This window comes from Callionymus lyra, chromosome 1, assembly GCF_982586985.1.
Source record: "Callionymus lyra chromosome 1, fCalLyr1.hap1.1, whole genome shotgun sequence".
In the NCBI taxonomy this organism is placed as follows: Eukaryota; Metazoa; Chordata; class Actinopteri; order Syngnathiformes; family Callionymidae; genus Callionymus; species Callionymus lyra.
Window position 1 is genome coordinate 15,570,746 of NC_141818.1, and position 27,576 is coordinate 15,598,321.

Sequence of the window (27,576 nt, forward strand, 5' to 3'; positions counted from 1 at the left end):
ACTGCAATTCCTAGTCGTCCTTTTTTACTACACGTCTAAACTACATTGGTGCAGAATAATGGTCGTCATTCAGCACAAAAGCAGATGTTCAGCCTGAAGTCTGTGTCGATGATAACGATAATAATCAATTTCTACACATGCCAGTAAACATGCATTGGGTGTCGATGCTACATTTACTCCAATGTTACTCGTTTCCAAAAGACTCTCTCGCACAGACCCAACAGTTTGGTTTCGCTTTAGAATGTCAACATTTAAACTGACATTTCCACATGACAAAACTGGCATTTCTATATGCCAAAACTGACATCATCATAGGGAGAGTGTGAACAGTAAGATTAATGATTTCTCTGATCATATCAAATAATAGTAAATTCAACTTTGAGTCAATAAATAAGGTGTTTCACTAGAGATGTAGTGTCTTGTAAAAGGACCTAATGCTGGATATAAGGCAGGAAAGTTCAAAGGTCGACGTCCAAGTCCGCTTTGTTGTCAATATTTAACAATAAACATAGTTTATTATCTTGCATCTGGTGTCACTTGACTGGCAGGAGTCGGTGTGCGCGGTAACAAGCCGGCCACATGTTCGTGATCCTGTGGTACGTCCCGGTGATACATCTCGCGGTGTAGGCTAAGCATAATTAAGCCAGGGACTGATGCTCTGCTGCACCGCTGCCGTTTGACTGCCACTTTAATTGCTTTTCTCCCCCCCATATTCCCACCCTGCACGCCTGCCCCATTCTATCAATCTGCTCAATTCCATGGGGGGGAAATTCCTCCATACAAACATGCAAATAAAGGTGCGATCGAGACAGTGAAACGGAGTGTGTGTGGTTTTGAACATGTGTGTGGGTGAGTATACCGAGACATGTTTTTTTTTAACAAGTGGTAGATTCACACTATTTTAGCATGCATTTCCCAGCAGGCGTGACTCTTGTATCCAGCCCATGCTCATGGGCTTGTGTCAGCCCATTAAATATCTCATGTGTTGCCGTGGCGTGTCAGGTTTCCTCAAATAGATACTCTCATTTACAGCCTCTCTGCGGTCCAGGCTTCCTTTGTCGGGCTCCCTTCGCTGCACCTGACCCTCTTATCCAGACACCCCGCCTGCATGCACGTGGGTGGTTAATAAACATTGTCGTGCCAAATAATGCAAGAAATGATCAAGCTTAAAAAATGCAGCATCAGCGTCTGTGAGGTTAAAGATGGGAGAAGATAAAGAGCCGCACTAAAAAGAGGAGGAGGAACATTTTTGGAAAACTGGGCTATTCCAATTAAGGCCGAATAATGAATGTGTGAAAGCTGCGAAAAACCGTCAGAACTGTAGATTCCAAGATCCATGGCGTGAGTCACTTTTTGGCAAAGTCAACCTTTTTTTAGGGTGAACCAAGGAGCTCCAGTTTAGACAATGCAACATGTAAAAGCGATGTAAAGTCGACACGTGAAAAGAATATTTAACAACGAATAGAATAGTAAATATCTACAAGAAGAAACAGCTGAAGGCATCTGTCACGATCTCTGCACCGTAAACAAGGTATACGGTATAACAAGGTATAAGACGCAACACTTTTTAAACTTACAGCACAACTTACTCATTTTCTGTGTTGTCTTGACCTTTTAAGCTTATATTTTATTGAGTATTGTTTTGATTGTTTAAGCGCTTAGAGTACCTGGTCTGGAAAAGTGCTCTACAAATATAAATTACTTACTTATTTCCTAAACTAGGTATAACGTGTGGAGACATTGTTGCTACTACAATACAAGTACAGGCTAAGTTTTTTAAACAGGAAACAGTAGTCACGGGATTGACCGGCCACAAATAGATGTGTAACTTGAATCAAATAAAACCCCCATAAGAAAATAAGCGGCAGAAATGGATGGATGGACATTGAATAAAAAACATGTTTTTTGGCAGGGCAATACTTTTGATGCAAGAACCTAAGTAGCTAAATAAACACAATTATTAGTATAATTATTATTAGGAAAACACTAAAAAATTTATAGATATTAGCTTAAGTTCAACTCTCATGAGCTATTTTTGTTGTTATTTTTATATTATTATTGTATATATTTATCCGAATTTACCTGTAGGTCTGCCAGCCAACTACAAAGGACAAGATAACTATTAGAAATTAAAGAACACAATAGAGCTCTTTTCTGTTTTTTCTATGACTATAGATCATGAAAAAAAATGTACCATATGATTACCATCAGAAGTTGTTTTTTTTTTCTTTTATCAGTCAAAAACTCAATATACTGTAAAATGCAAAGTTATCTTACCTTAATAGGAAAACAATATGATTGGCTGAGCATTCATTCATTTATTAATTTTCCGTTCCACTTAATCCCTTATAGGGGTGGCAGGGAGGCTGGAGTCTATCAGGGGGGACACCCTGGATAGGATGCCGGTCACAGACTTACAACCATTCATACACACACTCATACCTATGGACAATTTCCCCAAGTTCCCAATCAACCTTTGTATGATTTTGGACTGTGGGAGCAAACCGGAGTGCCCAGAGTAAACCCAAACAACACGTGTAGACAACATACAAACTCCACACAGCAGGTCACAAGTTGGCTCCCTCCCGACCTGGAAGCGAAAGTGTAACCTTTTTTGCTGTGAGGCAGTACATGTTTAATAATATTACTTTTGCAGAAAATTATGTTTTCGAGTTTTGACTTTTTTAAAGTTGGAAATGTGCCACAGAAGTTTTTTCATTACGAACAGGAATAAACCAGGAATATATTAAGGCACCTTGGTGTTCTTCTATTCTTATTTTGTGTGTTATCATTATTTTATTCTGTGCTGCCACCACAAGAAAAATATGTCGCGTTTCCAAAAAACTGTCAATACAAGTTTCTGATTCTGATTCTGCTTCTGATATAGAAAGGATGAATTGGTGTTTTTTTTTATATGATAAAATGTTAGTTTACGCTACTTCCAGTTCAGGCGACATGGAAAGTAGGTTGCACTAAACCGATCCAAGAAATATTCACTGTACTTTTTTTTCTTGATTACTACATGTGAAAAATAGATCAATCATTACTGATCCAAATGAGGGAACACACACAGAAGGTATAGTTAAATTTAAGTTCCAAAATAAGACTCTTCTGCTCAAAATATCCTTGTGACACTCGTACTGGAGGACGGCCAGCTTCAGCTCCCACCACCACCGACGACAAAGATGAAGCGTTCTTACATAAGCGTGATATCAAGAGCCAGCGTTTCCCACAGAGCGACCGTCACACAGACTACCTTCATCCTCTTTTTTCCATCACTTCTTTCACATCCATCAGACATTTTAACCTTTTCCTTCTATTGTGCTCCGACGCCGCCTTCTTGTTCGCCACCTCCCTCACATCTATCACTCTCAAGCACTCAGGGGAGGCCATGGATCCGACTTTTCCCCTTTTGGGATCAGGCTAAAAGTCGAGCGAGGAGAGTAGATCCTTCTAAGTCTCTGGTTGTCCTCGCTGAGTCTATAATCCTCTTGATGTTCTGCCACTGTTGTTACAAACTCCAGAGGGACGCCTGTGTAAGTGGACACTTTCTGGAAACAGAAAACTGGCCGCAGGAACATCGCAGAGCGGAAATATTTTTGTTTCACACGCAGCCATGTTGTCACCGTCACTGAAAAGATCTTCCCACGTAATTGACCCATTTATGTCATTTCATGTCACACTCCCAGAGTGATCCTCATTTCCTGAAAGAAACCCCGGCTTTACAGTACAACCCGGGCGGATATTGATTTTCTTTATGGATATGGATTAATGTGCCATAGCTGAGCCGTCTGCGGAAGAACAGAAGTGGAAGATGAAAAGAAAGAGTCTGAAAATCCCGCTCAACTATTGCAGAATTATTTTCCTGCAAATCATCCTGAGGGACAACAAAGCAGCGCTCGCTCTGGTGTAGGCAAAGCAGGAAAACCCAGTTGCTAAATATATTTCAGAAAACAGGGTGAGACTTGTGCAGGAGACGGAAATTCAGAATTAATTACAAAGGAAACACAGGAACGTTGGAGAGAGTTGTGGGAGAAGTTGAGCGTTTAAATGAATTTTTCCATTAGATCCAGGCTGGACCTCAACATGAGCCTGTACCCCGACATTGTAACTGACCATATGGATCCAAGTTGGAAGTGAAATTGTATCCTTTGATACTGGAGTTTGTATCTTCTCAGTTTCTTAATTTCGAGTTTCCACCTTGGAAACAAAAAAATCACCATATTTATAAATTTTTAAATAAAATCCTCAGTACGGATGAGCAACTATAGAGAAGAAGGCTGTGTATTGGCAAGAATCTGGCGATATGATACGTAGCAAGATACAGGGGCAATAATACAATATACTCCAATACCGTAGGAAGAAAGATATTTTTGCAGTATTGTCTTATATTGAGTATTTGAGTCTCATGTTTCACTACCTGACCACATGAGTTGACAAAGTTGTAACTGCTTTCATTTGGTTCGAAATCAATATTGTGTCCAGATTTAAAAGCTCCTGGAGACGACTGTATCCTCTCATACCCAGCCATAACAGAGATCTCACGGGATTTCATCATTTCTTTAGTTACCAAGTAAGTAAGGACTGCTGCCATCTAGTGGGCGCAAGTTTTAATGCCATGAATATTTGCATGTTATCTCTAAACAATTTTTTTTAACACACACTTTATTGAAGATATAAACTATATATTACAAATAAAATTTGAATTTTAAAAATACATTGTTATGCATATATATGTATATATACATTTAATATCGATTCAGTATCATGGAAAAATATATTGACCATAAATCAGAATCTCCATCGTTAGCCGTGTGAGAAAATATCGATTCACTCTTTCACACATAATATAAAAATAATATATAAAATGTAATTTTATATAATATATAAAAATAATTTGATTAACAGGGCAGTACAAGAACAACAAGAACAACTTGGTCTGCAGTTACACGTCTCCAAATGACTGATGGACCAAGATGGTAATATGGAACACCAACAAAACCAACGTCAGCTGAAGTATAGAAACATTTTAATTTGTTTTTGAGTCTTTTTGCTGACGGACAGATATTGACATTCAACCAGACTCTGTGCGCTGAATATTGGATCCTCCAGATGAAAACATAACGATCAACAATTTTGATACATGGACATTTCTCAGCAAGAGATGATTAGATAAGTTAAACAAATAAAACTAGACAAATTAAAAAAGACAAATGCCAGGATGGGAGGGTAGAAAAATAAAAAGAGGCAGAAGAAGGGGGAGGGTTGGACTTTAGAGCGGCAAGAGCATGAAAGGGGCTGAGAGATGGATATAAAAGACAAAAATAGCCCTCTGTGGCCATGCTGTTCACTTTCATTTTCCATGTCCCAATATCCAATTTACAGCGAACACGCGAGCACACGTGCACACTCTTGAGCGTGCGTTGCAAATATTCATTCACATATCAGTCTGAGATAAAATCTCTTCATTTTCCCCAATTAGGGTAGTTTAATTTCACATATTCAACTTGAATCGAATGTGCAAATAGAATGAAGAATGAAAAAGAATGAAGCTGATGTCAAGGACAGACACGGTGTTATATGGCATGTAATTTTCATTTCTACCTCTTGATATAGGACTTTATTTTTTAAAGAACCTGACCAAACTTTTTCTTTGAAGATAGTTTCAGAAGAATGAAAACATTGAGGATTTGTTTTATTACTGCATCTTGAAATATTAAAATGAATGTTCAACACACATTTACTCGTCTTTTTACCTTTAAGTGGGGAGCTGCTGTAGAAGTCTTGTCGACATTACTGCGTTTTCACTACAGTACATACATGTAGCTGTAAGGTGAAGTTAACATTTTTTTTAAACATTTAAAGACAAAACTATCCTGAGGTTAAAGCAGGAACACATTTTTTATTACTATTGGAATAGATAACAGTCGACTGACGAGTAGAATTTAGGATTGGAGGCAGGATCTAAAAAATAAGGATGAAAACAATAATGACTTCCATTTGATTTTGATTGCCCTGATTTTATTTCTCCCACTCAGACGTAGAGCGGAACCTCTTGGGAAATAATTCATCTTTAACCCTCAACTTATTTTTATTTCAGTAAGACTTGATGTGATAGTGAAGTGATAGTGAAAGTATATTTTTCCAGATGATATTGAGATTAATAAATACACTTTATTTACTGAACCAGGTAATCTGGACATCAACACGAGGGATACAATTTCCATCCTGACTATCTCTGCTGAGCCAACAACAAGGTGTACGACTGCCTTGTTCCGCAGCGTAAAATAGGAGGCCGGAGAATTCAATAAAACGAAGCAGTTGGAAGAACTACCCTGATGTAAATGCCACCACTCGGAGATAATGACTGGGATGGGTTCAATCAGGATGAAACAATACATAGCGGGAGCTTGATACGGAGTGAAAGCCACAGTCGCACAAAAGAGTAAAGAACAGAGGTGAGGAACACAAGTGTGCCACTGAGACGGCAGCGTGAAAAAGACAACCTGCAGTAGAACGATAGAGAGGAAGCTGCAATGAGGTGAGAATTCCCCAAGAGCATCATAAAAGAAAGCAGCAGGCAGAAAATGTTCTCATTCCTGTTTGTTCTTTTAATGGTTACAACGCGTCTTCGGGCGAGTGTCGTGCCACTGCAGGTACGCATGTGCATGTGTGAAGGTGGGAAATGGTCTATTCTAAAACCAATGCAACCTAAAATGGTGACAAATGGATTTACTCACTTGAATATCATTGACTTTTATCAGCCAAAACACATTTACAGGTTTAAGTTGACTCAAAACAACTTTTAAAAGTTTTTATTTTTATTAAATTGTCAATACAACAGTGTCATAAATCACATACACCAGCCGTGGTGTTTAATAGTCTAGTCTAGAGTTCTTCTCCAAATCCAAAGCTTATCCATTTCTATACCAAATATATTAAATCAGAGAAAACCGGTTAAGAAATGTTCCCTTGCCAGACTTTTCACTCTCACTTTTCAATACTCTTGCAAGCTTAAACCGCCATCTAAACTTTTAAGATAAAAAATTAACCTTTTTTAAACAGTATCTGACGTGTCCAAAAGATCCACAACTTAGGCGACCAAGAAATGGACCATTTTTTCGAGGTGTTCAAAGACCAGAGAAGATCTCATAAAAGAAAAATAAACACCCGACACCTTGATTATGAAACACTTGGATAAAACCCACTTGATATTACCTAAGAAGTACAACAACTCAAATGTAATCCAAGTGGTAGAGTTTAAAAGGTTGCCGGTTCACTTTCCAGATAGAGGCAGATCTACACCCTTTAATAAAAAGTCTGCTTCTACTATCAGTGCGTGTGTAGGTTTTTTTTTCTGTCCGTCTTCCTGTATCTGTACAAAAACAGATGATTGTGTTTCCTTAAATTGTCTAGTTTTCACTGCAACAGGCTGGCGACCTCTTGAGGATGTCCCTCACCTCTCACCCCAAGCAGCTAGAATAGGCTTCGTCCCCCCCATGACCCAGAGTAGGGTTATAAACAATGGGAATTTGAACTTTGTCATTCTCCAAGTTTGACTTTTTTAAGCCATTTATGCTATAATTTCGCCCCGACCACGCCCCCTGATCGTGATCAATCGAAGAAATTAAGTCTAAAGTGCAACAAAGAAGTGGGACATCATATTATAATAAACACCTCGATACAACAGGAATCAGGAATCTATATTTAACTTAAAATCATGTAATTATAATGCATCACACAAGGCTTTATACGCCCCAAAAAACTAACCGAAGACCAGTCAGTTTTGTTTAATCAAGGTCTATTATCGTAAGGAGGACAAACTATTATTTAATGACAGACGACGTTGATAGAATAGACTCTAAATTAAGATGTAAATCAAACAGAAAACTTCACAGTGAATAAAGTCTTGGCTAGAAGGAAAATCCCACAGAGTTGTGAGGGTAACGCAATGATTCATCATGAGTACCACGCACAGAAAAACAAAACAAAATCCAAATCACGACACATTATTTATAGTAGGGAGGTTTTGGACGCTGCTCATATATCGGCCGAAAAGCGATGTAAAAATAGGGCTTGAAGGTCATGCTATTACCAAAATATTTCACTCTAAATTGAGAGCGAAAGACGAAAACAGAGTATTTTAAATTCTGCTTTTAAGATGATAAAAAGCAACTTGTTGCCAAAGATATTCATAAGGTTTGTTCACATCTGGGTGGTACAACATTATCAGCAGTTATATTGAAGGTAGGTACGATATAAATCCCTCAGAGAAGTCGTCTCCAGTGTCCTCCGTCTCTCAAGTTGAGTTTGACTCCCTGTCGCTGTCCATGGTGCTGATGTGATAAACTGACCTAATCCTTCCTCAGTCCAAGTTGAAGAAGCACCGATTGTCCGGCTCAAGGCCAATATATACTCCGGACCAATTGATCACACACACCCACACACACCTCTAACGCCATAGCATCACTCTTCCCTGGTGATTAAAACAGCTCCACTTGGAATATCAATACACATCCTCTTCTCACCCCCGCGTCAAGAGGGAATTCCATTTTCTTAACAGGCTTGTCAATTGGATGTTGGTTAGTTGATAGTAAAGTATCGATCGGATGATTAATCTGTGCATTTGTTACATTCTAACTAGCTCTAAACATAATAAGAGCAGATGAATATACAAGTGTATATGAAAAAAGTGACATATTCACATGTAGACGTTCTCTGATATACAATTTAAACGAGTATATTCAATTGTTTTATTATATAACATATATTTAGAATCTATTTTCTGTGCAATGAATCTACTTTTGCGTGAAACACTGTAAGCCAACGTCTTTAAAAATGTGCGTAATGAAGTTTGATTTCCGTATCACCAAAATAAATTCACACCAAAAATCACATGTAGCATGAGCGCACATTCATCAAAAGACAAGCGTAGAATCTGCAGCAACTTCACGCCACCGTCACATAAATCCACCCGATAAATTCATGCGACGGCATTGTAATACTCCCTGTACCAGCGGAGACTCCATAAAGAACATCAGGAGGATTCATGACCGACTGTCCTCATGCATTATTAAAAATCCCTACGTCGCTACAATACAATCCCCTCTGGCAGTTTTACAGGTCAGAGGTGAGTGATCAAGGTCTGTACCTTGACCGCGCTGTCATGACTAATGAATGCCGAGAGGAACTCGCAAAAAGGTTGGAAGAGAAATCTTTCCGGGGGGAGAATTGTTTTGTTTGTTTCCTTATTCATTTATTTGGCAACTGTTGGTCTTTCAGCAAACCTTGTAAATGATTCAGTAGCTATGTGCTATATTCATACTTGACTATCTATTGTGTTAATGAAGTTACGGAGACGGCTTGATACTATATTCTGCCAGTTATTTCCCAAGCTCAAAGGTTTATAAAATTCTACTTTAAAAGATGCAAATTGGAGAAATCCTGATTTAGTTAGAGTTGCATCAGTTGCTGGAAATGCATAAAAGAAAATCCGGGTGCCATGGTGGGGCATGTGCTTCAGTAGAAAGTGGATGTTCAGCGAGTATTTGTTTGAACATGCACAGAGGTAACGTGAGGATACAGCTGTAAAAAAAAAAATGGGAAAATGAATGGATGGATATAAATGTAATCAATCAGTGGGGTCCATGAAAAAATGGGGAACAGATTGCCTTCAGTCGACATGAGGGCGAGAAGAAAATCAGTGAACTTTGAATGTTGGGTGCACTTTAAGCTTTCATTCAATATGACATTCCTCTGTGGAAATAAATGTTTTTTCAATTTTCATGCATGTTTTGTATTAACCAAACTAACTGTGGTTTAAAAGTCAGTGTTCCACTAAAAGGTTAAGTGTAGTTTTGGTTGTTAAGAATTTAAAAAAATTATAAATTATTATTTCTTTAATTTATCTTGTATTCTTTCGCATTTATACAGCAGTGATTTGGCAGCTTTGATTCAATTCGGTCCTAGATTATATATTTCTATTTCATGATAGTTTACATTTATATTGGATTGTTGCTCTTCTTTTTTAGAGTATTGTGCATTTCTAATTCAGAAATAAAAAAAACATCTTAAGTATGATGGAAATCACCTGACTATACAGCACAACTTAATATAAGCTAAAGCAAATACATAAAAAACGTTGTGCTTGTAACACAGCAGTAAAACAGCTAGATAGAAAAATAACCAGGATCTGTTAAGTTGGAGAAATCTGCTTTTTCCATCAAGTTTTTTTTTTTATGCTGCCGTCTCCAACGTCTCACTGTCAATTTATTGATGGCAAGTTTAAATTCAGTATGTCCATTGCTTTTCAGCCAAACACATCATATTGAACATAAAAGCTGCAGCGTGTGCATTTCTACACATGCTTCCCATCATAAGGGTGACACATAAATCTACTGTTCAGAAAACAATCAAACTATTGCTTTTCTCTGCACATTATTTCTTCTGCTTGTCCGTCGCACTCTCGCGCTTTCTGCAAGAGCGCCTGCTGATGCTCACCACCCCGTGAAAATCTAGAGATTCAGCACCCTTGTATGTGCCACAGGGTAATACATGCGTGAGAAGTTAAAGTTCATCGCTGGGAAATGACAGCATCATTGGTCTGAACCTTATCTATAGGCTTTATTTGCCAGAGACAGTTTTTCACTCCCAGCACTGAAACACCTGCCTTTAAGAATGTTTTGCAAGTTTACTTAAGCAGGGCTTGTGCATGACTGTTGTGATGTCAAAAAAAATGTATTTTATCTCCACCATTCTTCTCTTTTATGCCCTTGTGGCCCCCGAGGTCTTGATCATACCCAAAAGAAAAAGAGAAGGTCAGTCGTCCACAGGAGTTTTCATGTTCATTAAGGTGGCGCTTCATCATAATGATGTCAGTTGGTTGGAGGTTATCCAGCTACTTCCATCGGCATTAAGTGGCTTAAGATGAACAGACGTCGATGTAAAAACCTTGCTGGTGACTTCAAACTCTGTCCGTACTTTTTATAAAAACACTCTGACCCACAGGTTTTGCTGGTCACATGACACTCACAGTCTCTCCAGGTAGAGTTATGTAGTGAATAGCATTGTTAAAAATAAAAGCTTTAGAGGAGCATTTATATGAACATTAATAATGATCAACTGTTATGTAGAGAAATCCCAATTAAACAGCTGCATTCAAGCACATTTTTCACAACATGAAGTGATTCTATACTTTAATCGATCATGTATTTATGTAATTTTGATATTCAACCATGAGCACAATATGACACTTTAAACTGGCTATTTAGACGAAAAAGCTTCTCCTTACACACGCGATGTGATTTTAAAAAAGGTTGGTAATACACTGTGTAAACATTCATCTCTGATCTGGATCCCCTTCAGCTCAACCGAAAATCCCATCAAATCTAATTAACAATATTGTCGAGCCTTGTTCTCTGCACACGATCTATCATATCGCAGTAAACTCAGTTACACGCACACAGATCATTACAAACTTTTGTTTACAATGTTGTCTGGAGCCGCTGAAAAAGCTCTAATTTAATTGTAAAAAAAAGGTGTTTGTATATTGGTTTGCTTCACATGTGCCAGAAGCGCATGCATCCTTTAGCTGAAGCTATCGACTGTGGCTGTTTGTGCAAATACGGCACTGAAAATATCTATTTATGCTGCATTTAATATCGTTGCTTCTGCGTTATTTAGAACAGAACCTGAAGGCATTCTCTTTGTTATATTCCAGGAGACTAAAAGAAAACGAAAATAGAGTGTTTGGGAAACAAAAACTCATATTCGAACGTCTATGTCGGGGAGAACGATCAACCAACCGAGGCCAAAGAAAGACTAAACATCTCGAGGACCTTCATCGACATCAATCCATTTTCATTTGACCCACGGTCACGTTTTCTTTCTGCTGATAAATTACACTCGATCCAGCATAGGTATCACAGGCCAGAGGGTTTGACGCTGAGAAAAAAGACATCTTCAAATGATCAATAAACGTGCGTTGGGTCGGCCTTATGCCCACGAATGTGGACACGCACGCTTCTCGCCCTCCCACTAGCAGCATGGTCAGCTGGAGCCTAATGAAGCCTGTGGATAGAAATGAATAATGTTAGACCGCCTACTGTCGGTGCTGAATTATACAAGTCTTTTCAGCCTTGCACACTTGCTATTATACACAGGAGGTAGTTTTCTTAAGTGGTAGTAATCCGTCTTTCTTTGGGTGAACTAGTTGATAAATCACACTCTTGGTTATCGTGGACTATTGTTGTTCTCATTGTGACATATGTGGGAAGAGAACACCTCTCTGGTTTTTCACAAAAGAGTAACAAATTTTACCATAAGGGTTGTTGGTGCTTTGCTGGAATCTGTCCAAAGAGACTCACCGTTTTTTTTGGAAGGCTTAGGAAAAGCTATGCTTACGACACTTTTGTCAAGTGTACCATTTACAGTGCCAGTGTAGCTCAGAGGAATTAATGTATTATTACAAGTATGCTTTCAACTTCTGTGGCGAGGCAAGGGGTAAACCCAGGGCAGGTTTCTTGGACAGAATACCAGCTAGTTTAAGAGAGGAAACTCCTGCACTGACAGGGAAAACAAACTTCTTACAAAAAAAAAAAGGGCTCACCCGGGAGTTGCCTCATGCTGTAATGCCGCAGCAATAACCTTTATAGCCTGGTGCTGCCGTTGAATGTTAAAAATGCAGGTCATGTGACAGTACTTTGTTTTATTTTGGTGCTTAATCTCCTCGCGCCATATCATTAAAAAGAAGTGACCCACACTGTGATCCTGAGCAGCAAGAAATGAATAAAAACACTATTGGACTATAATCGTTCACCCAAATTTCACTAAAAACAAGCTTAAAACATAGACATGTTTAGATGTTTTTTTCCAAATATTATTATATTAGCATGGACATACATTTCCGCCCATAAACCCTGAAAAGGATTCCTTAGTCGTCATGAGGTCAAGTAGAAAATAAGTGAAGTTTGAATTCTGGATGAACCATCACTTTTAGTGGTTGGTTCAAATGAAAGTATAATTGTTTATGCCAGTGTTTAAGATAAGATAAGGAACATAGCTTAAATATCTCAACATTTATACAGAGGCTTCTAATAAGAGTAAAATGAATAGAAGGATTTTTGCTTGGTGAGTGTTTGATAGAGGAGCAAGAGAATAAAAAATAATTTATCGCAATAAAACTTACGGTTATACGGACATCTTTGTAAATAAACTTTTTGTTCAGTCAACGCCGTAAACGGCTAAAATGTTTTATGCTCCTTTTGTGATTGAGTTAAAACAGTCTGTTCAGAATGAATGAGTAGTGACACGTCAATCAAACTCAAGTGCTGTTCGTCCAAGAACAAGCATTAAGTAAGCGTAGAGGATTTGAGCCAAAATGCAACTTGGGCACAACATATCCAAGAACATCTTTAGAAATGGTCGGTTAATACCGTTTTGCAATTGCTTGCAACAAACGTAAAACGGTTGCATCATCTTGTCCAAGTAAGCAAGGGTCTTTGCCTTTCACTGAAGTCTCTACTCAATGTCTTCTCTCAACCATGTGAATCAATGCTTGCTTTTAATTGGTCGACGACGCATCGCTCCCACCCGGTCTATTAGAGCTCGCAGCTCAGATGGTGTTATACTTGAACAGAAATGCTGCTGCACATGACATGCGTCGACTGCCTCCGTATTATATCCACACACAACATTAACATATTTCGGCGGCGTTTGTTGCGGTCACGCTCCGATGCGCCCACGTGCCTTAGTGTGCAGTTGGCAGCGGCGCAGCGGGTAATAAGATAGAGAGACATGGGTAGAAAGTGCTCGTCCTGCATAAACGTCTGACGATAATGACAGGGGGCCCATTAGGATAATTTCACAGTGCAACCTCGTGTCACTATCTCTGGGAGAACATTCATCCAGATGCTGCCTTTAACACACTTCCCGGGCATGCCTCCATTGACTGAAGTTCAGTGGCCATATTCCCGGGCTCACCGAAATTTGGCTGGTTTTGAATAATTCTTTAAAGAAGACAAATCGTCAGGCACCAGTGTAAAGTAAATGACATCGACTGCTGGGGGGAGATCATGGGTCATTGCCAGGACAAGAGTGAAGTCAACTCGATTCAGGATTTTGGAAAGAAACTCCTAAAAAGATGATGACACCAAGACATTTTTCGTACGCTGCTGTGAATCTTTTTAGAGAGTTATTTCTGACGGTCTCCCTCAAGAATAAATGCAAATACGTCCTTAGACACGTGCCATGTCAATACGAAGTGGGGAATATTTTCTCATTTCACAGCTCACAGCTATAAAAATCATTTTCATGTCCACTGAAGAGTGGCGTACCCCAGCACTAGCACTCTCTACTTTCTTTGACGCCCCTTTTGCTTTTTAAGAGAGAGAGAGAGTCCAAGTTCTGAAGAAATCAATTATTTAAAAACATGCAAATGCATTTACATTTTTTTGGAGTTGATGTTTCTCCTAAGGGAATAAAAGCACTTATAATATAAGGGAAGATTTCTACCAGAAAACTTCTATATTCCCCTTCTAAAAAAAAGCAAGGGGAAAAAAATCAGCTTCTGCAATGATCTGTGAATGGTTTCCATACAATGTTTCCAAAAAAACGTGCTGGCACCTCATCTATGCCAGCCCTCAAAAGGGACACTCCAAAGACCGTGTGCACATTCAATCACGGATTACAATGCTGTTCATATAATCAGGTTATACAGATGCAAATGCCTGACACCGGGACTCTGGCTGTGTGGTTCGACATCACAGCAGCTCAGTCTAAGAGACACTTTAACAAAAGCACATCAAAGGAAGGGAAACTAGAAGAGGCGCCGACAATAGACCCTCCTCGTGTCACTGGCTTTTTTTTGGAGGCAAATGAATAAATAAGGATGAGGAACCGAAGGCGACTACTGGGCATGTGAGGCACTTTGGATTCAGAGAAGCTGCGAAAGCATATGCATGTAGAGTACACAGATGCGCCCACACACACACACACACACTTGGACATATTATCCACTCGCTTACCACGCTTATAGTTGTGATCAGGTGATGAGGTGTGGTCTAAAAATGGTATAACTTCACCTTTTTGCTGTTGGAAATGATGAAATGAAACAGCTTTTCTTTGATATGTTCCAACTATACCTCTTTACCTGTTAGTTTTTTTTCTCCTCAGACTTCCCTCGTTTCTCATGCCATCTGAATTATTCACGACTGTGCTACTTTCCAAAATTCCAAACTGTTTTTGTCCAAGTAACAAACGCATCCCAAGAAGAAAGCCTCTGTGATTTGGGAGATTATTGGAGACAGTTTTACCTTCAGCAGACGCACGGAGGGAAGAAAGGCTGCATGGCACAGTTTCCTGATGGTCCAGTTGAGTGGCCGTGGTGCGTCCAGCTGGTTCATGGTGTCCACGCTTCACCGTGTAGCCACTGGCGCCCGGCAGCTTCCCCTGCTACCGGAATCGACGTTGCCCCACGAGGGGGGCAAGAACGGGGTGAGGATCTCCAACCCCAACTGCTGCAAAGCGCACAAGTCCCAGAGCATGACCCTCGATAGGAAACCATCCACCAAAGACTATCGCCACTCCACTGCCCTGCACACTTTCGAAATCCTTCACTCTCCGAGGAACGAGACGAGGCTCTCACATGGATGATAACTCTTGCCTTCTTCTTCCCTGCCTCCTTCTTCTCTTTGGCCCACACAGATCCACTGAGTCAACTGGAGCATTTGAGTCCTCTTCCAAGCGAGAGTGCACTACTCAGCTCTTGTGCAAAAGAAGAAAGACCAAAAAAAAAAAAGACGAGAGGAGTACAGTAATTTCCCATTTGGAGCAGAGTGGAAAAAGCCTCTACCAGGGTAAGAGCATAGTGTGAGGGGGATGCAGGTAGAAAAAGAGAAGGAGAGAGAGAAGAGATGGAGATGTGAGAAAAGGGGGAGCGAACAGTGCGGTGCAGTATAGCGCAGAGGGGGAGAGGAGAGAAAAGAAGAGCGGCGCAGAGCGCATAAACGGAGCAGCCTGTAAGGCAGCGGGTTAGAATCAGACTGAATTTGCACCACTGTCTCCAGAAAGAGTGAGTGAGACGGAGTGATCCACACACACACACACACACAAGTGATGTACACACACACTGAAATAAAAAAAATAAAAAAGGGATTCCAAAGGCAAAAAGCTTCTTTGATGTTTTCGTTACGGACAGAGACAGGAAAAGAAAAAGATGGATAGAATAATGGAGAGGCACTGTGTGGTGGCGTAAAGAGAAGTGAGCGATTTCCAGAGTGGCGGCTCTGTTTTATAGAGTGAATTCTGGGGGAGCTTGAAGACGGGAGCGAATGAAAAAAAAAGAAGGAGAAAAAAATTGGCTGATGTGTGCAGCTGAAAGGGGGTTCGACCTACTTACCGATAACTAATCTACGTCAAATTTCATAGACGGGACTAGAAGGATAGAACAGTGACATCAATGCTTTTCTAATTAAAGTTCCTTCTAACGCCGGTGTTTGCTCGTCCAGTTACCGCAGATGTAACTCGAAAAACTACTGGCTTAGAAGATTTATACTTATTTTTTTAAGAAACTTCCCAAAAAATAATGGATAACTTGATTCCTGAAAAAGGTGTAAATGGTAAAAATCTGGAAACAAAAGAGTTTATTGAGACCAGCTAAAGTGTTAAAATAATAATAATTACTGGATTTGTGTGCACAGTTTTGTGTAAAGTCAACGGTGACTAATTAAAGTTTCATTAAAGGGATAGTTCAAGCAAAATTCAAATTTCAAAACCCAATTACTTTCTACTCACCCTAATGTTGACTTGAGGTTTGGATTATTTTCAGGATAATCTGTAACTTTTTAGTTTCACAAAAATCTTATCATAGTTTGACAGAAATGCAAGTCCATGCTTAAGTAACCGGTATTGCTAAGTTTTTGTCCCAAAAGAAATTCCTAATTTACTACATAATGCTCGTTTGTAATGACTCTTGTACATTAAAATTTGGGTAAACAAACCCTTTAAACTGTGAGAAGGCATGGACAAAGAAAATATCCACTAAATTTATGTAAGAAATTTATAAATTCTGAAGTACAAACAAAGTAGACCAAAAAAACACTGGCCGAAAATAGTAAGTATGAATGTTACAAATGATTGACATGGTGGAGTTAAAAAAGTCTATTCAATTATATAGTATTTGATGAATAGTTCTTACTTGTTTAGTACTTTCGATGGTTTTACCTATTGGTGACCAAAAGAACAAGATCGCAGATACAAACGGTTGAAATGAGTTTTCTCCATATGGCTCTCTCTTAGAGATAGGATGAGAAGCAAGGCCATCAGGGAGAGGCTCGGAGTAGAACCGCTGCTCATCCGCGAGAGGAGTCAGTTGAGGCTTGGGCACCTGACTAGGATGCCTCCAGTACTCCTCCCTGGTGAAGTGTTCAGGGCATGTCCCATGGGTAGGATACCACTGGGTAGACCCAGAATAGGTCGGAGAGACTATCACTCCAAGCAGGTCTGGGGACGCCTTGGGGTCCCGTGGAAAGAGCTGGACCATGTGCACCGGCTTATCAGGCGCATTAAGGAATAATTCAATTCAATTCAATTTTATTTAAAGTGTCTTATCATAACAAAGTTATCTCAAGACACTATACAGTTGAAATAAGACTATAGTTGATTAAGGAAAAATAGATCCCAGCAATTCAACAAAGAGCAAGAAGCAAAACACTGTACAGTGAGCTATGGCGAGGAATAACGCCACAATCTGATCCAGGATTGAATTGATTAAATATAAAAGAAAGAAATGTATTTTGAGGAACAAGAAATACTGATGAAAAAAGAGAGAATTATGTCCAACAATAAATAACCTGTGGTAATAAATGTTAAAAATGAGTTTAAAAATTAAATCATTTAGAGAAATCAGTTTTACATATTTATATACATGACACAAATGTAGTAAAGGGACCCCTGAACTGTACTTTTCTCAGTTTGAAACTAGGTGCTTCATTAAATAAATGACAGGAAAAAAAAATTCTGACGATATATGCTATTAAACATCAACGCTAACTGTGACAAAACCATTTTCTTAGCAAGGATATACATATATTTCTGGTAAATAATAAGGAATATTCTTCAGAAGCAGCTACCAGGCAGCAACGAGGCCTTACCTTTTCACCACATATACTACATTCTTTTTAATCCCATCTAGATATATGGCTTAGACCCCTCAGTGGCAGGATACAGATATTTGCTGTGATATTTTCCTCCTGCCTCCGGGTCTCATCTCAGCTGTTTCTGCCTGGAAAACCTCCAGAGCAAAGTGAAGAGGTGTCATGCGGGAGCCAATTCATCTGCACTGACAAAATCTGTGTCTCTCTCTCCTGTATATGCCTCCATCTGTGTCCACACACCTATATTTACACCTCATTCTAACTGGCCTGTATATCCATGAATCCATACAGTCCATGGTTGACTGACCCACTCCTGAAATCCTGAAATATTGAAGAATACATGTCATTTATAACACATGTAAAAGCATTAAATAAAACTTGAATGGGTTCAAGCTAAAAACACTATGGTTGTGAGACATTCACTTTAATCTGTTGGCTTCACTGTGCTAATTGGCCGGTTGAGTCACCGGCTCACAGAGTCACAGAGAGCTCGGCCCCCCGACGGTCGGGGACTGACATTTAGAAGAGATCCACCTCACTGACCACCGGGGCCCCTGGAGACTTTCCGACACCTCAGAGATGCATCTGTCAACAGCACAGCAGCTTGAAGTGAGCATGTTACCCAGAGCTTCAGGGTGGGTTTGGGGAGGAATTTCTCTTCCCCCCTACCCCCGAATCCCAACTTCACACAAATCCATCTCATCCCATTAAATAGGTCAGTAAACACCTCAAAGCCCAGAGCTGCAGTGCCAGCCTTACGACTCTAGATGGCGTCATTTAACTACACAAAAAAAACTCAGCTGGCTTTTGTATTATGAATCATTTAAAGGCAAAATTCAAAACTATCCATCTGTTAATTCAAAGCGTTTTCAAATATCTAGTGTCTGACCCGACATTCGCTGTTGTCAAAAAGAGTTTTATAGAAGATACAGTAGATGTAAGTACGTCTTATGACCACCAGGGGTCAGCAGCTCAACACTATAACAGTCAGGCTGTAAATATGGTTCGTCTCCGTGAAGACGGTGAATCATATTGTTACTGAGATTGACAGACAAAAGAATGTAATTTTAAATAAGCAGGAGGAGACTTTTACAAATGTCTATGTGCTCTTTAAGCATAAAAATACATTTAAATCGCTAATAGAGTTAACTATGATTGTGGATTTATTTTCATGATTTTAATGAAGGATAAAGATTTACAGTAAATTTAAAGAAATACATATTTTTAATTCATAAAACAGCCTACTGTGTATTTTTTTTAATCATGTTGAAATCCATTATTTATTTCCACTGAACCTTCATGTTAGTTGCACTAATATTTACATTTTATTTTATCCTTAAATGGACAAAGCTTCACAGGAATTTCGTCTGCAGATTTGAGGGTAGCTTCACTATTTTTTTGCAAACCTTCCCCACTCACTGGAACGGTTGCATCCAAGTGTGAAGTATCAATCTTGAGTCTGGGGCTATTGATTCTTCAGGAAAACTTCTTAAGTATGAAACTGGAAGAACAAGTGGATTGAAATATTGATCACCAATAAAAATAACCGATCGAGGATCAGAAGATCAGTGGGAGCGCTCAGGAATCAGTCATAGATGGCCAAGGCGGTCGGATTTTTTTTTTTTAATTTCGGTAATATTCACACCACCTGTAATTCCACAAAGTCAGAAAACACAAAAGCACAAATAATTTAATGAAGTCGTGCCAACATTTATTTCTCAGCATCAGGGTTCAATCTTCAAGTCTTTGTCGCCTCACTATGTGTAGTAAAGAGGGTTATTTGGACGCCTCAAGAGATTCAGTTTTCCTCTGGGTCTCGTTTTGATGGCCAAGCCTCTGAAGGATTCCAGGGTGACAATTCAATACTTTTCCTTTATACGCTCCATCTCTCTCTCCCTCTACATTCACATTCTCACTGTGGCCCCACGACAAAGCAATGCCCCCCTGCTACCTTTGCTCCGAGGAAGCAGGAAGACCTCTGCTGTGTCGGGGACAATCCTCCATCTGGAGCCAAGATTATTAGCAGATGAGATTTTCTACTCGCCACGTAGAGACACTAAATCCCCCTGACTTTTCAGTACATTTCTAGTACGTGGTAATTAGACAACACTAAAGAAACAAAAGGAGGATTTTATCGCCAGATAATTGTCTTAAGAATTATCAAGAAAATGATGCATCTCAAATCGTTTTATAATGAGAACGCTTGATGGAGAAACACAACCCAAACCTTGTGTTTTTAATGGTTGCAGAGGCACAACCAAGAAAACATAATTATCGCTTCAGTGCGGCTTGACTGGACCCGGGATTGGCATGTTCAGAAAAAGGAGCAAATAGAAATAGAAGATTGCAAACAAAGGCGAGAAACTGAGAATTGACGAAGCCGAGAAGGCTATTCCACTGTTTGGTATTTATTGTCATTTTGAAGCAGAAAAAAAAAGCTGCTTTTTGAGATTGTAAAGAAACGAAAAGCTTAATGTATGCAAATGTTTGATTTAATCCTCACTGAAAGGCTTTTGTGTGTGATGTAATGTATTTAATAAATACTTAAAAATGGATCTTAACTAAAGAAAAAAATATATATATATATATATATATATATAAACGTCATAAGTTGAGTTTAACCAGAAGGAGAACAGACGGAGGTGAGAGAGCTCGTAGCCAAAACAAAATATGGGTTAATGACAGATGGGTTTGGTTGTGCCGCTAACAGACTGGGGAAAATAATAATATTTCAGTGCATGCCTTACAGCCGGAAGCACTAGTTTTATTATTCAACACAGGGTTGCAATATCCGAGTACCAGAGGAGTTTAGAGGATCAGCTAATGTGTCAGTTTTGATCCGAATAATTGTAGCCACTCACCAGATAAAAGCCACTAAATATCATTCTTAGCATCATACCCGCATGTTTCATTCACTCGACCTGGGTCACAGTGGTTTATTCTATGAAAACGTTAGCACTTGACCTGGAGCAGCTTTTTTTTTTTTTTTACACCCCCTGTTCCATTCTCACAAAGGAAAGAGGCTTTCGTTAAGAGTGCCGGCAGCTTTATTCCAAAACTAGAGGATACCGGTGAAATGGCTCCGGCTCTGTGTTAAAAAAAAAATCATACTGATCATTTTAAGAGGTCCACTGAAGCCGCACAAAACTAACATAAGTGAGCTTGTATGTGGGATGAAAGCGTCGCTAAACTGCCGTAGAAAAAAGAAAACACAAAGGCTCACAGCAGGGTGCAATTATGGTGAGTGCCCACCTAATTGGCGTTGAATTATGGAGAAGCGAACCATTATTGGTAATGACAGTAACATGAAAGTATGAACACTGAATTCTAATCCAGAGGTATGAGAGAGATGCCCTTACGATAATTGGAATTCAATATATGAAATTAATCAAATACTTTTACAATTAAAGGAAAAAAAAAAAGATTTTGCTGGTCATGTGACAAAGATACTTGCAGTTTGTTCGTCCCGTCAAACAACCAATAGTTTGTTATATTGACACATAAATCAGGAATACTAAAGCACTTTATAAATACAATTACTAACTCAGATTCAAAACTTCACCTATTGTAAAGCTGATAAAACAATAGTCCTTCGTTTTCTTAAGGTGACAATCGTAAGTTTTTTAATATTGTTTCTGGCGACCCCACGTGTCAGAAAAGTGGAACTGAAATAAATGCACCATAGGCAAATACATTATAGTATGCTTTATAAATTTAAAAAAAGATTACATTAAAGCAGCAATACGCAAGTGTGTACCCTAACATCGGAACTACAAGTTTGTAAAACAATAGCATCCTTTTGTCGCCAGATAGAAAGTTGCCTTTTTGTATCAGTTCCCAGTTTTTTCCTTCCTTGTAACAAAATAGTTGGGAATTCATTTTTATTATAAATACCTGACAATGTTCCCCAGAATCCAGCTTCATCTAAAAAGTTGCGGGTCTGTGAGTCTGAGGGGGGCAATGGGATTTGTTATTGATCAGAGAGCTGCAGCCGCAGGGTCATGGACTGGTAGAACCACATCAAGGAAAACAAGCGGCAGAAAAAGGGGTTCCCATCATGGACTTGTCTGCCGGCGCCTTGCTTGACTGATAGGGTGAGCGGCCTTAATAAATGAGTCTAACAATCCTTTATGAACTAGACCCTGCATGAACTAGTCCCAGATAGTTGCTGCAATCTCTACATTTCAAATAAATAGTATTGTTTTCACCATCATAGAATCATTTGAAAACCTACATTGAAACTCATTTGTATATCACTTAATATAATATAAGTGTGCAGTATTTTACATCTTTGATAGGGAAGGTCACTAAAATGGGGGTAACATGTTGGTTACTGTCACTCTGTAACCCAAATAAGTGAGTGATTTGTACTAGTGACCCTGCTTCGTTCATTGAGTAGGGTCACGAGACGCTTGGGGGGAGAAAATCAGGGATATCAAGTTTAGATGCCAGCTTTTATTGGTGTTTTTTTCTGGGCCAGTTGATCAGGGATGAGTCCCCAAGTGGGACATACGGTGGACCAGTTGGAGAAACAGCCCATAAAAATGGGAGTTCATGACATCTCATGTCAATCGACTATGGATTCATTAGGAACCACGCTGACACATTCTTTATTAAAAGAAAACAAAAAACAAATTGAAGTATTTCAGGAAGGACTAATTATTTTTAATGTCTCTTATTTATATAGTACTTACTCTGTGTGATCAGCCCTCACAGCAACAAGTCACCCATTCATAAACCACCACACACTGATGGGAGTAGAAACACAGCACCGTCTCACCATCAGAAGGAATCAGGGTTAAGTGTCCTGCTCAGGGACACAACGACACAATTATATCCGGAGCTGGGATTTAGTGACTGCACTGAAGCCATTAAACAGGAAATAAACAAACATTGTCAATCAATTTCAAATACTGGACGACCAAGTAAGTATATACTGCACAGTGTCTTATACGTATACCGACCACGACTTACGACTTGTCCAATGTCCTTGGGTTATGTATACGGCTTTAAGGGAAGAAAGACACTGTACACAACAACATGTACAAACATATCACTCAATAATAATTTAGACGCAAACATATTTCTGATAATCGTTATTTGGGAACTTTTCTGAAAATACCTACAAGTTTCATCTCCTTATCTGCAAGGTTATGAATACTTTTTTTATACATCTTTGTTCTGAAGAGACTGGTACAGTTGTATCTTTTTAATCTCTAAGTCCCTATTTTACTAGGTTTTTAGCTATGTCTGAAATAAAGATGAGATAAAGATCCAACATTCCATATACACGTGTGCATTAAAAATATATATATATATACACACACACATCAGGGGGTGTGTCATAATAGTGATACTATAGGATCAAGGATATATTTGGATTATTGTCCAAGTATTTGACCTTGACTCCGTTTTTAATTTGTTTTGAAACCAAAATATGTCCAAACAACAGCTTTAAATTTCTTGCTTTCTTTTTACTGCACATAACTTTTTGTTTCTTTTCTTTTTTTAGTAAAAGAAAATTGTTAAACTGCTGTCGAATATATATCGATACAGTATCATTAAAATAAATAGCGTGATATATCGCTGCATCGATTTTTTAACACACATGCACATATTGGTTATATATAATATATATATATATATATATATATATATATATATATATATTATACAGTATTTAGCTGATGGTTGTGTTGTTATTTCTTAATCAAGTCCACAATGTATCAACGAAAAAAACACAAATCCACACACTTTTACAACTTCATGCAAGTTATAGTGTGTGTGACAAAAAAGCTGTTCATTCAGTGACATAACTGAGTTGGGTTAATAGAGTTCCATTGACTAATATATTTCCACACCGTGACTTATTCTCATCAAAAATTAATGGCAACAATTAATTACACAGTTGTAAGGTCAGCAAGTCACATGTACACGTAGAGAAGCTAATTCATTGTCACCTCTTTAATATTTATAATTGGCAGAGTCAACTCTAATAAAACATACTTGATTCTAAATATTTGCATAGAAAGAAAAACTAGCATCCTGCAGAGACAGTCGAGAGGAAGAAAACCACAAACAAAATGGAGTCATGGGGCTTCCAGTCCTGACAGCAATAAAAGATTAGGCAGGTGAGACAGGAAGGCTCAGCGACTCAACAAGGTTACTCGGAAATATAGCACCACGTCCATATCATGTGCCTCCAATACCTCCAACAATATCAGGCTAGGCTATAAAATGGACGCCCACGGGCAATACAGTTGTATCATCACGACTGCCTGAGTTTCCATATAGTCAAAGTGTGTTGAAGAAAGAAAAAAAATGACTTTTGTCAAGCAAAATGTTGCTGAGCTTGCTATTGGAGGCTGTTTCTACTGCATTAAATATATATACATATAAAGAGATAGATATAAAGAACTTCTAGTGCACGATTGTAAACTAAAATAAAAATAAACTGTACAATAATGTAATTACCAACTGAATAAATATTCTGCTAAAAAATGCGATTACAAAGTGCAACTGCAACATCTAAGAGGCTCGAGTAAATCATGTATTTGTGACATATTAACCGGGGTCGGCCCTCTCACTGGTTCAACTTGTGAAGGCGAAAATCACGATCATTTTATAAACTTGATATATTGTACAGCTCTTACGATGCAAGTAATACATCTAAAGAGATCTTGAACTACGTTTTTACTTTGCACTTAAATACTAAAATTAACTTTAGTGCAATTCCTGTTTATTGGGTTAAAAAATGTCATGGTTCAGAAACCTTTAAATTTGGGCTGGAATTAAGAATACAAACCATGTGTTTTTTGGTTAATTATTAGACAGAAAAATCTGTGCTTTATCATCTGATGTAAGTGAAAGCAAATGACTTGTTTGTCAACAGACCTGACCTTTGGGGAGCAAAGATTACTGTTTGGTGCAGTTAACAGCACAGTTTCTGGTCTTTCTGTTTTTAAGAATGAGACGAAGCAATTGATGTACAAGCATGATATCATGGAAAATCACGAGTGAGGTGTGCTTTAGCTGACTGGATGACGGAGGTGTGGATTACAGGGTGAGGAGCTCACAAAAGATACCGTGACAGAGGGCATCATCTGTGAGAAGGCACGAGCGTTCGACACCGATTTGCTGCAGCTCCTGCCACTAACCCACATCGGAAGTGTTTTACCAATTTGAAGCGAATTTACAATACAACAAAACAAAAAAAACAAAAAAATTGTTTTGGCCACAAAACTAAATTAACTGCTACATCCAAGCATTTTTTTTTAATTCATATGTTATTAAAAGATTATTTCTGGTGAAGAAATTTCAGCTATGATTCTCCTGATCCACTGCAGACTTTAGGTTTCCTCATACAGATCAATAGAAAGATGGAGCTTGTAGTCCAGCCTTGTCCTGTCTTGGTTCCCGATAAACAGACATAAAAAAAAAAAACACAGACCAAAAAACTCCATAGCTGTCAGATTAGCTTTATTGGTGGCTGATCTAATCTCGGTAGCTCAACGAAGCGATGCAGACAATGTTGGTAGCCTCGATAACGACGGACCAGTCGGTTCACTTCAATAATGTGGACAAATCTGAGCTCTAAAGCCTCTCACTCGCTCCTCAGCGTTCTGCAGCTTACCTGTATTTCTAAAATTAGATCCAGGAATAAGATGTTACGGTACTTTTTCCAACATATTTTCACAGTAATATCGAAGGAGATACAGTAAATGTACAAACAGAGTTTAAAGAGGAAGTTATATTATTAGAATAATGTTGATCTGTCCAGGGTATGACATTGTTGATGGATTATGCGGCTTAACACGGATTTCAAGCGAGACCTCAGATGCTTTTCAGAATTTACTACCCACTATGCATTAGGTAAAAATGTGACACATCGGGAATATTTCATTCCACAAGAGACTTAAAAAAAAAAATTATGTACATTTATGTCCAACTATTTTTGATTACCATTAACCAACTGAAATTTTAACACAATTCAGCTGGACTAGTTTAGGGGAGATTTAGCTTGAAAAGGGAATTTTGGGAAAAACACCAAAGAGTGGAGAGTGACCAGTTGGTGTCAAAATATGCTTAAACTGGTGGTCACTAGTAATAGTTTAAAAAAAAAAAAAAAGGCAACCAAGACTATCTGAGGGAGAACAGAAATGGTTCAAGTGGTGCCCGTAAACCGAGTTGTACAATATTCTCAAGAATATTACTGCAAAGATAATAAATACAAGTACGCACTTAAAGGTTTCAGACAAATGTAGGTTAGTGTTTCTTTCAAAACCTTAACATTCACATAATACCAAAATATATCAAGTATAACTTGGACAAATTAGAATCATTTGCCACAATGTATTATCCAGACACTTCCAATTTGAAAAGTGAAAAACTTGCAGAATTCCACCATGATATATAAAAAAAAAATGCATCTTTTCATCTGATTTTGGTTTGTACAATAAAATAAAAAGACCAAGGCTGAAATCCCTGTAATTAATGATCACTGCTTGACTACTTCAGCAGGAAATACAAACGCGTGAAAAGCCCTGAGCTCGTGGCTTCAGACACGAGAGCTTCAAAGCGGTGTTCAAAGACAGAATGCATCACAGGTTTCTGATTCACACATAACTAATGACAAATGTCCACATTTACATAAACTTAAAATCTCACCATATTCATGAGAAAAGGCTCGCAAGGTAAAGAAAATCTATTCTGATTTCTACTTAATGCCCCAGTTTTTACCTGACAGAAGATTTAAAACGAGGAATAAGTAACTCAAGGTGTGCGACACGATTTAATAATGTCTTTTTATGTATTTAGTGCTTAGTGTGCCTTAGTGTAAAAAACACTATCACCACCTACACCACTGATCTCAAAATACACTACAATTTTAGGTTTCAGATCAAATTAAATGTGCTGCATATCCTGTTTGGCCGTTACACTTTATTGTATATTTCTGCCAAAGATATGGCAAAAAGTTTTATAGATTCCTTTAAGTATTTGGTTTAAAAAAATGATTTCCAAACAAATTAAAGTTAGTGATTGTCTGATAAAGATTCATGAAACAGTGTCATTATTTTCCACTAGATGGCTATCTCTGCACTGTCTTCCTTTGTTTCGAACAACTGTTCTAATCAAACATCACATCATTTTAAAACTGATGGCGCCACCTACTGACCTCTAAACACCATGACACCGTTTCATGAAGCGTCATCAGATCACTATTAAAAGTCAATGTTTGCATTACATAGTTGTCCATGTACCATGTAATGTATACAGAATTATTTTTGAATAATATATTAATGTATATGACCGATAGAAACCATTTTTGCGACTTTAATCAAAGTGTACTTTTATTTTTCAGTGAATTACATTCTAGCTTGTGATCTGCAGAGATTCCCCTGGGTGACTTGGAGAAATAATCTTG

The 27,576-nt window shown here is 38.5% G+C and overlaps 1 protein-coding gene across 11 annotated transcripts in view; it reads right to left on the bottom strand.

The window, feature by feature from the left end:
* trpm3 (transient receptor potential cation channel, subfamily M, member 3) overlaps positions 1–27,576 on the bottom strand; it is a 160,939-nt gene that overhangs the window by 128,620 nt on the left and 4,743 nt on the right. For 6 of the 11 annotated variants that reach the window (XM_087794730.1, XM_087794728.1, XM_087794725.1 and 3 more), the window contains exon 1: positions 15,312–16,348. The exons of the other annotated variants lie outside the window; for them this stretch is intronic. In XM_087794730.1, coding sequence (XP_087650856.1) covers positions 15,312–15,401 — 90 coding nt within the window. In that variant the 5' untranslated portion in view covers positions 15,402–16,348. Of the gene's footprint in view, positions 1–15,311; positions 16,349–27,576 lie in introns of those variants that run through there. 11 annotated transcript variants of the gene reach the window in all.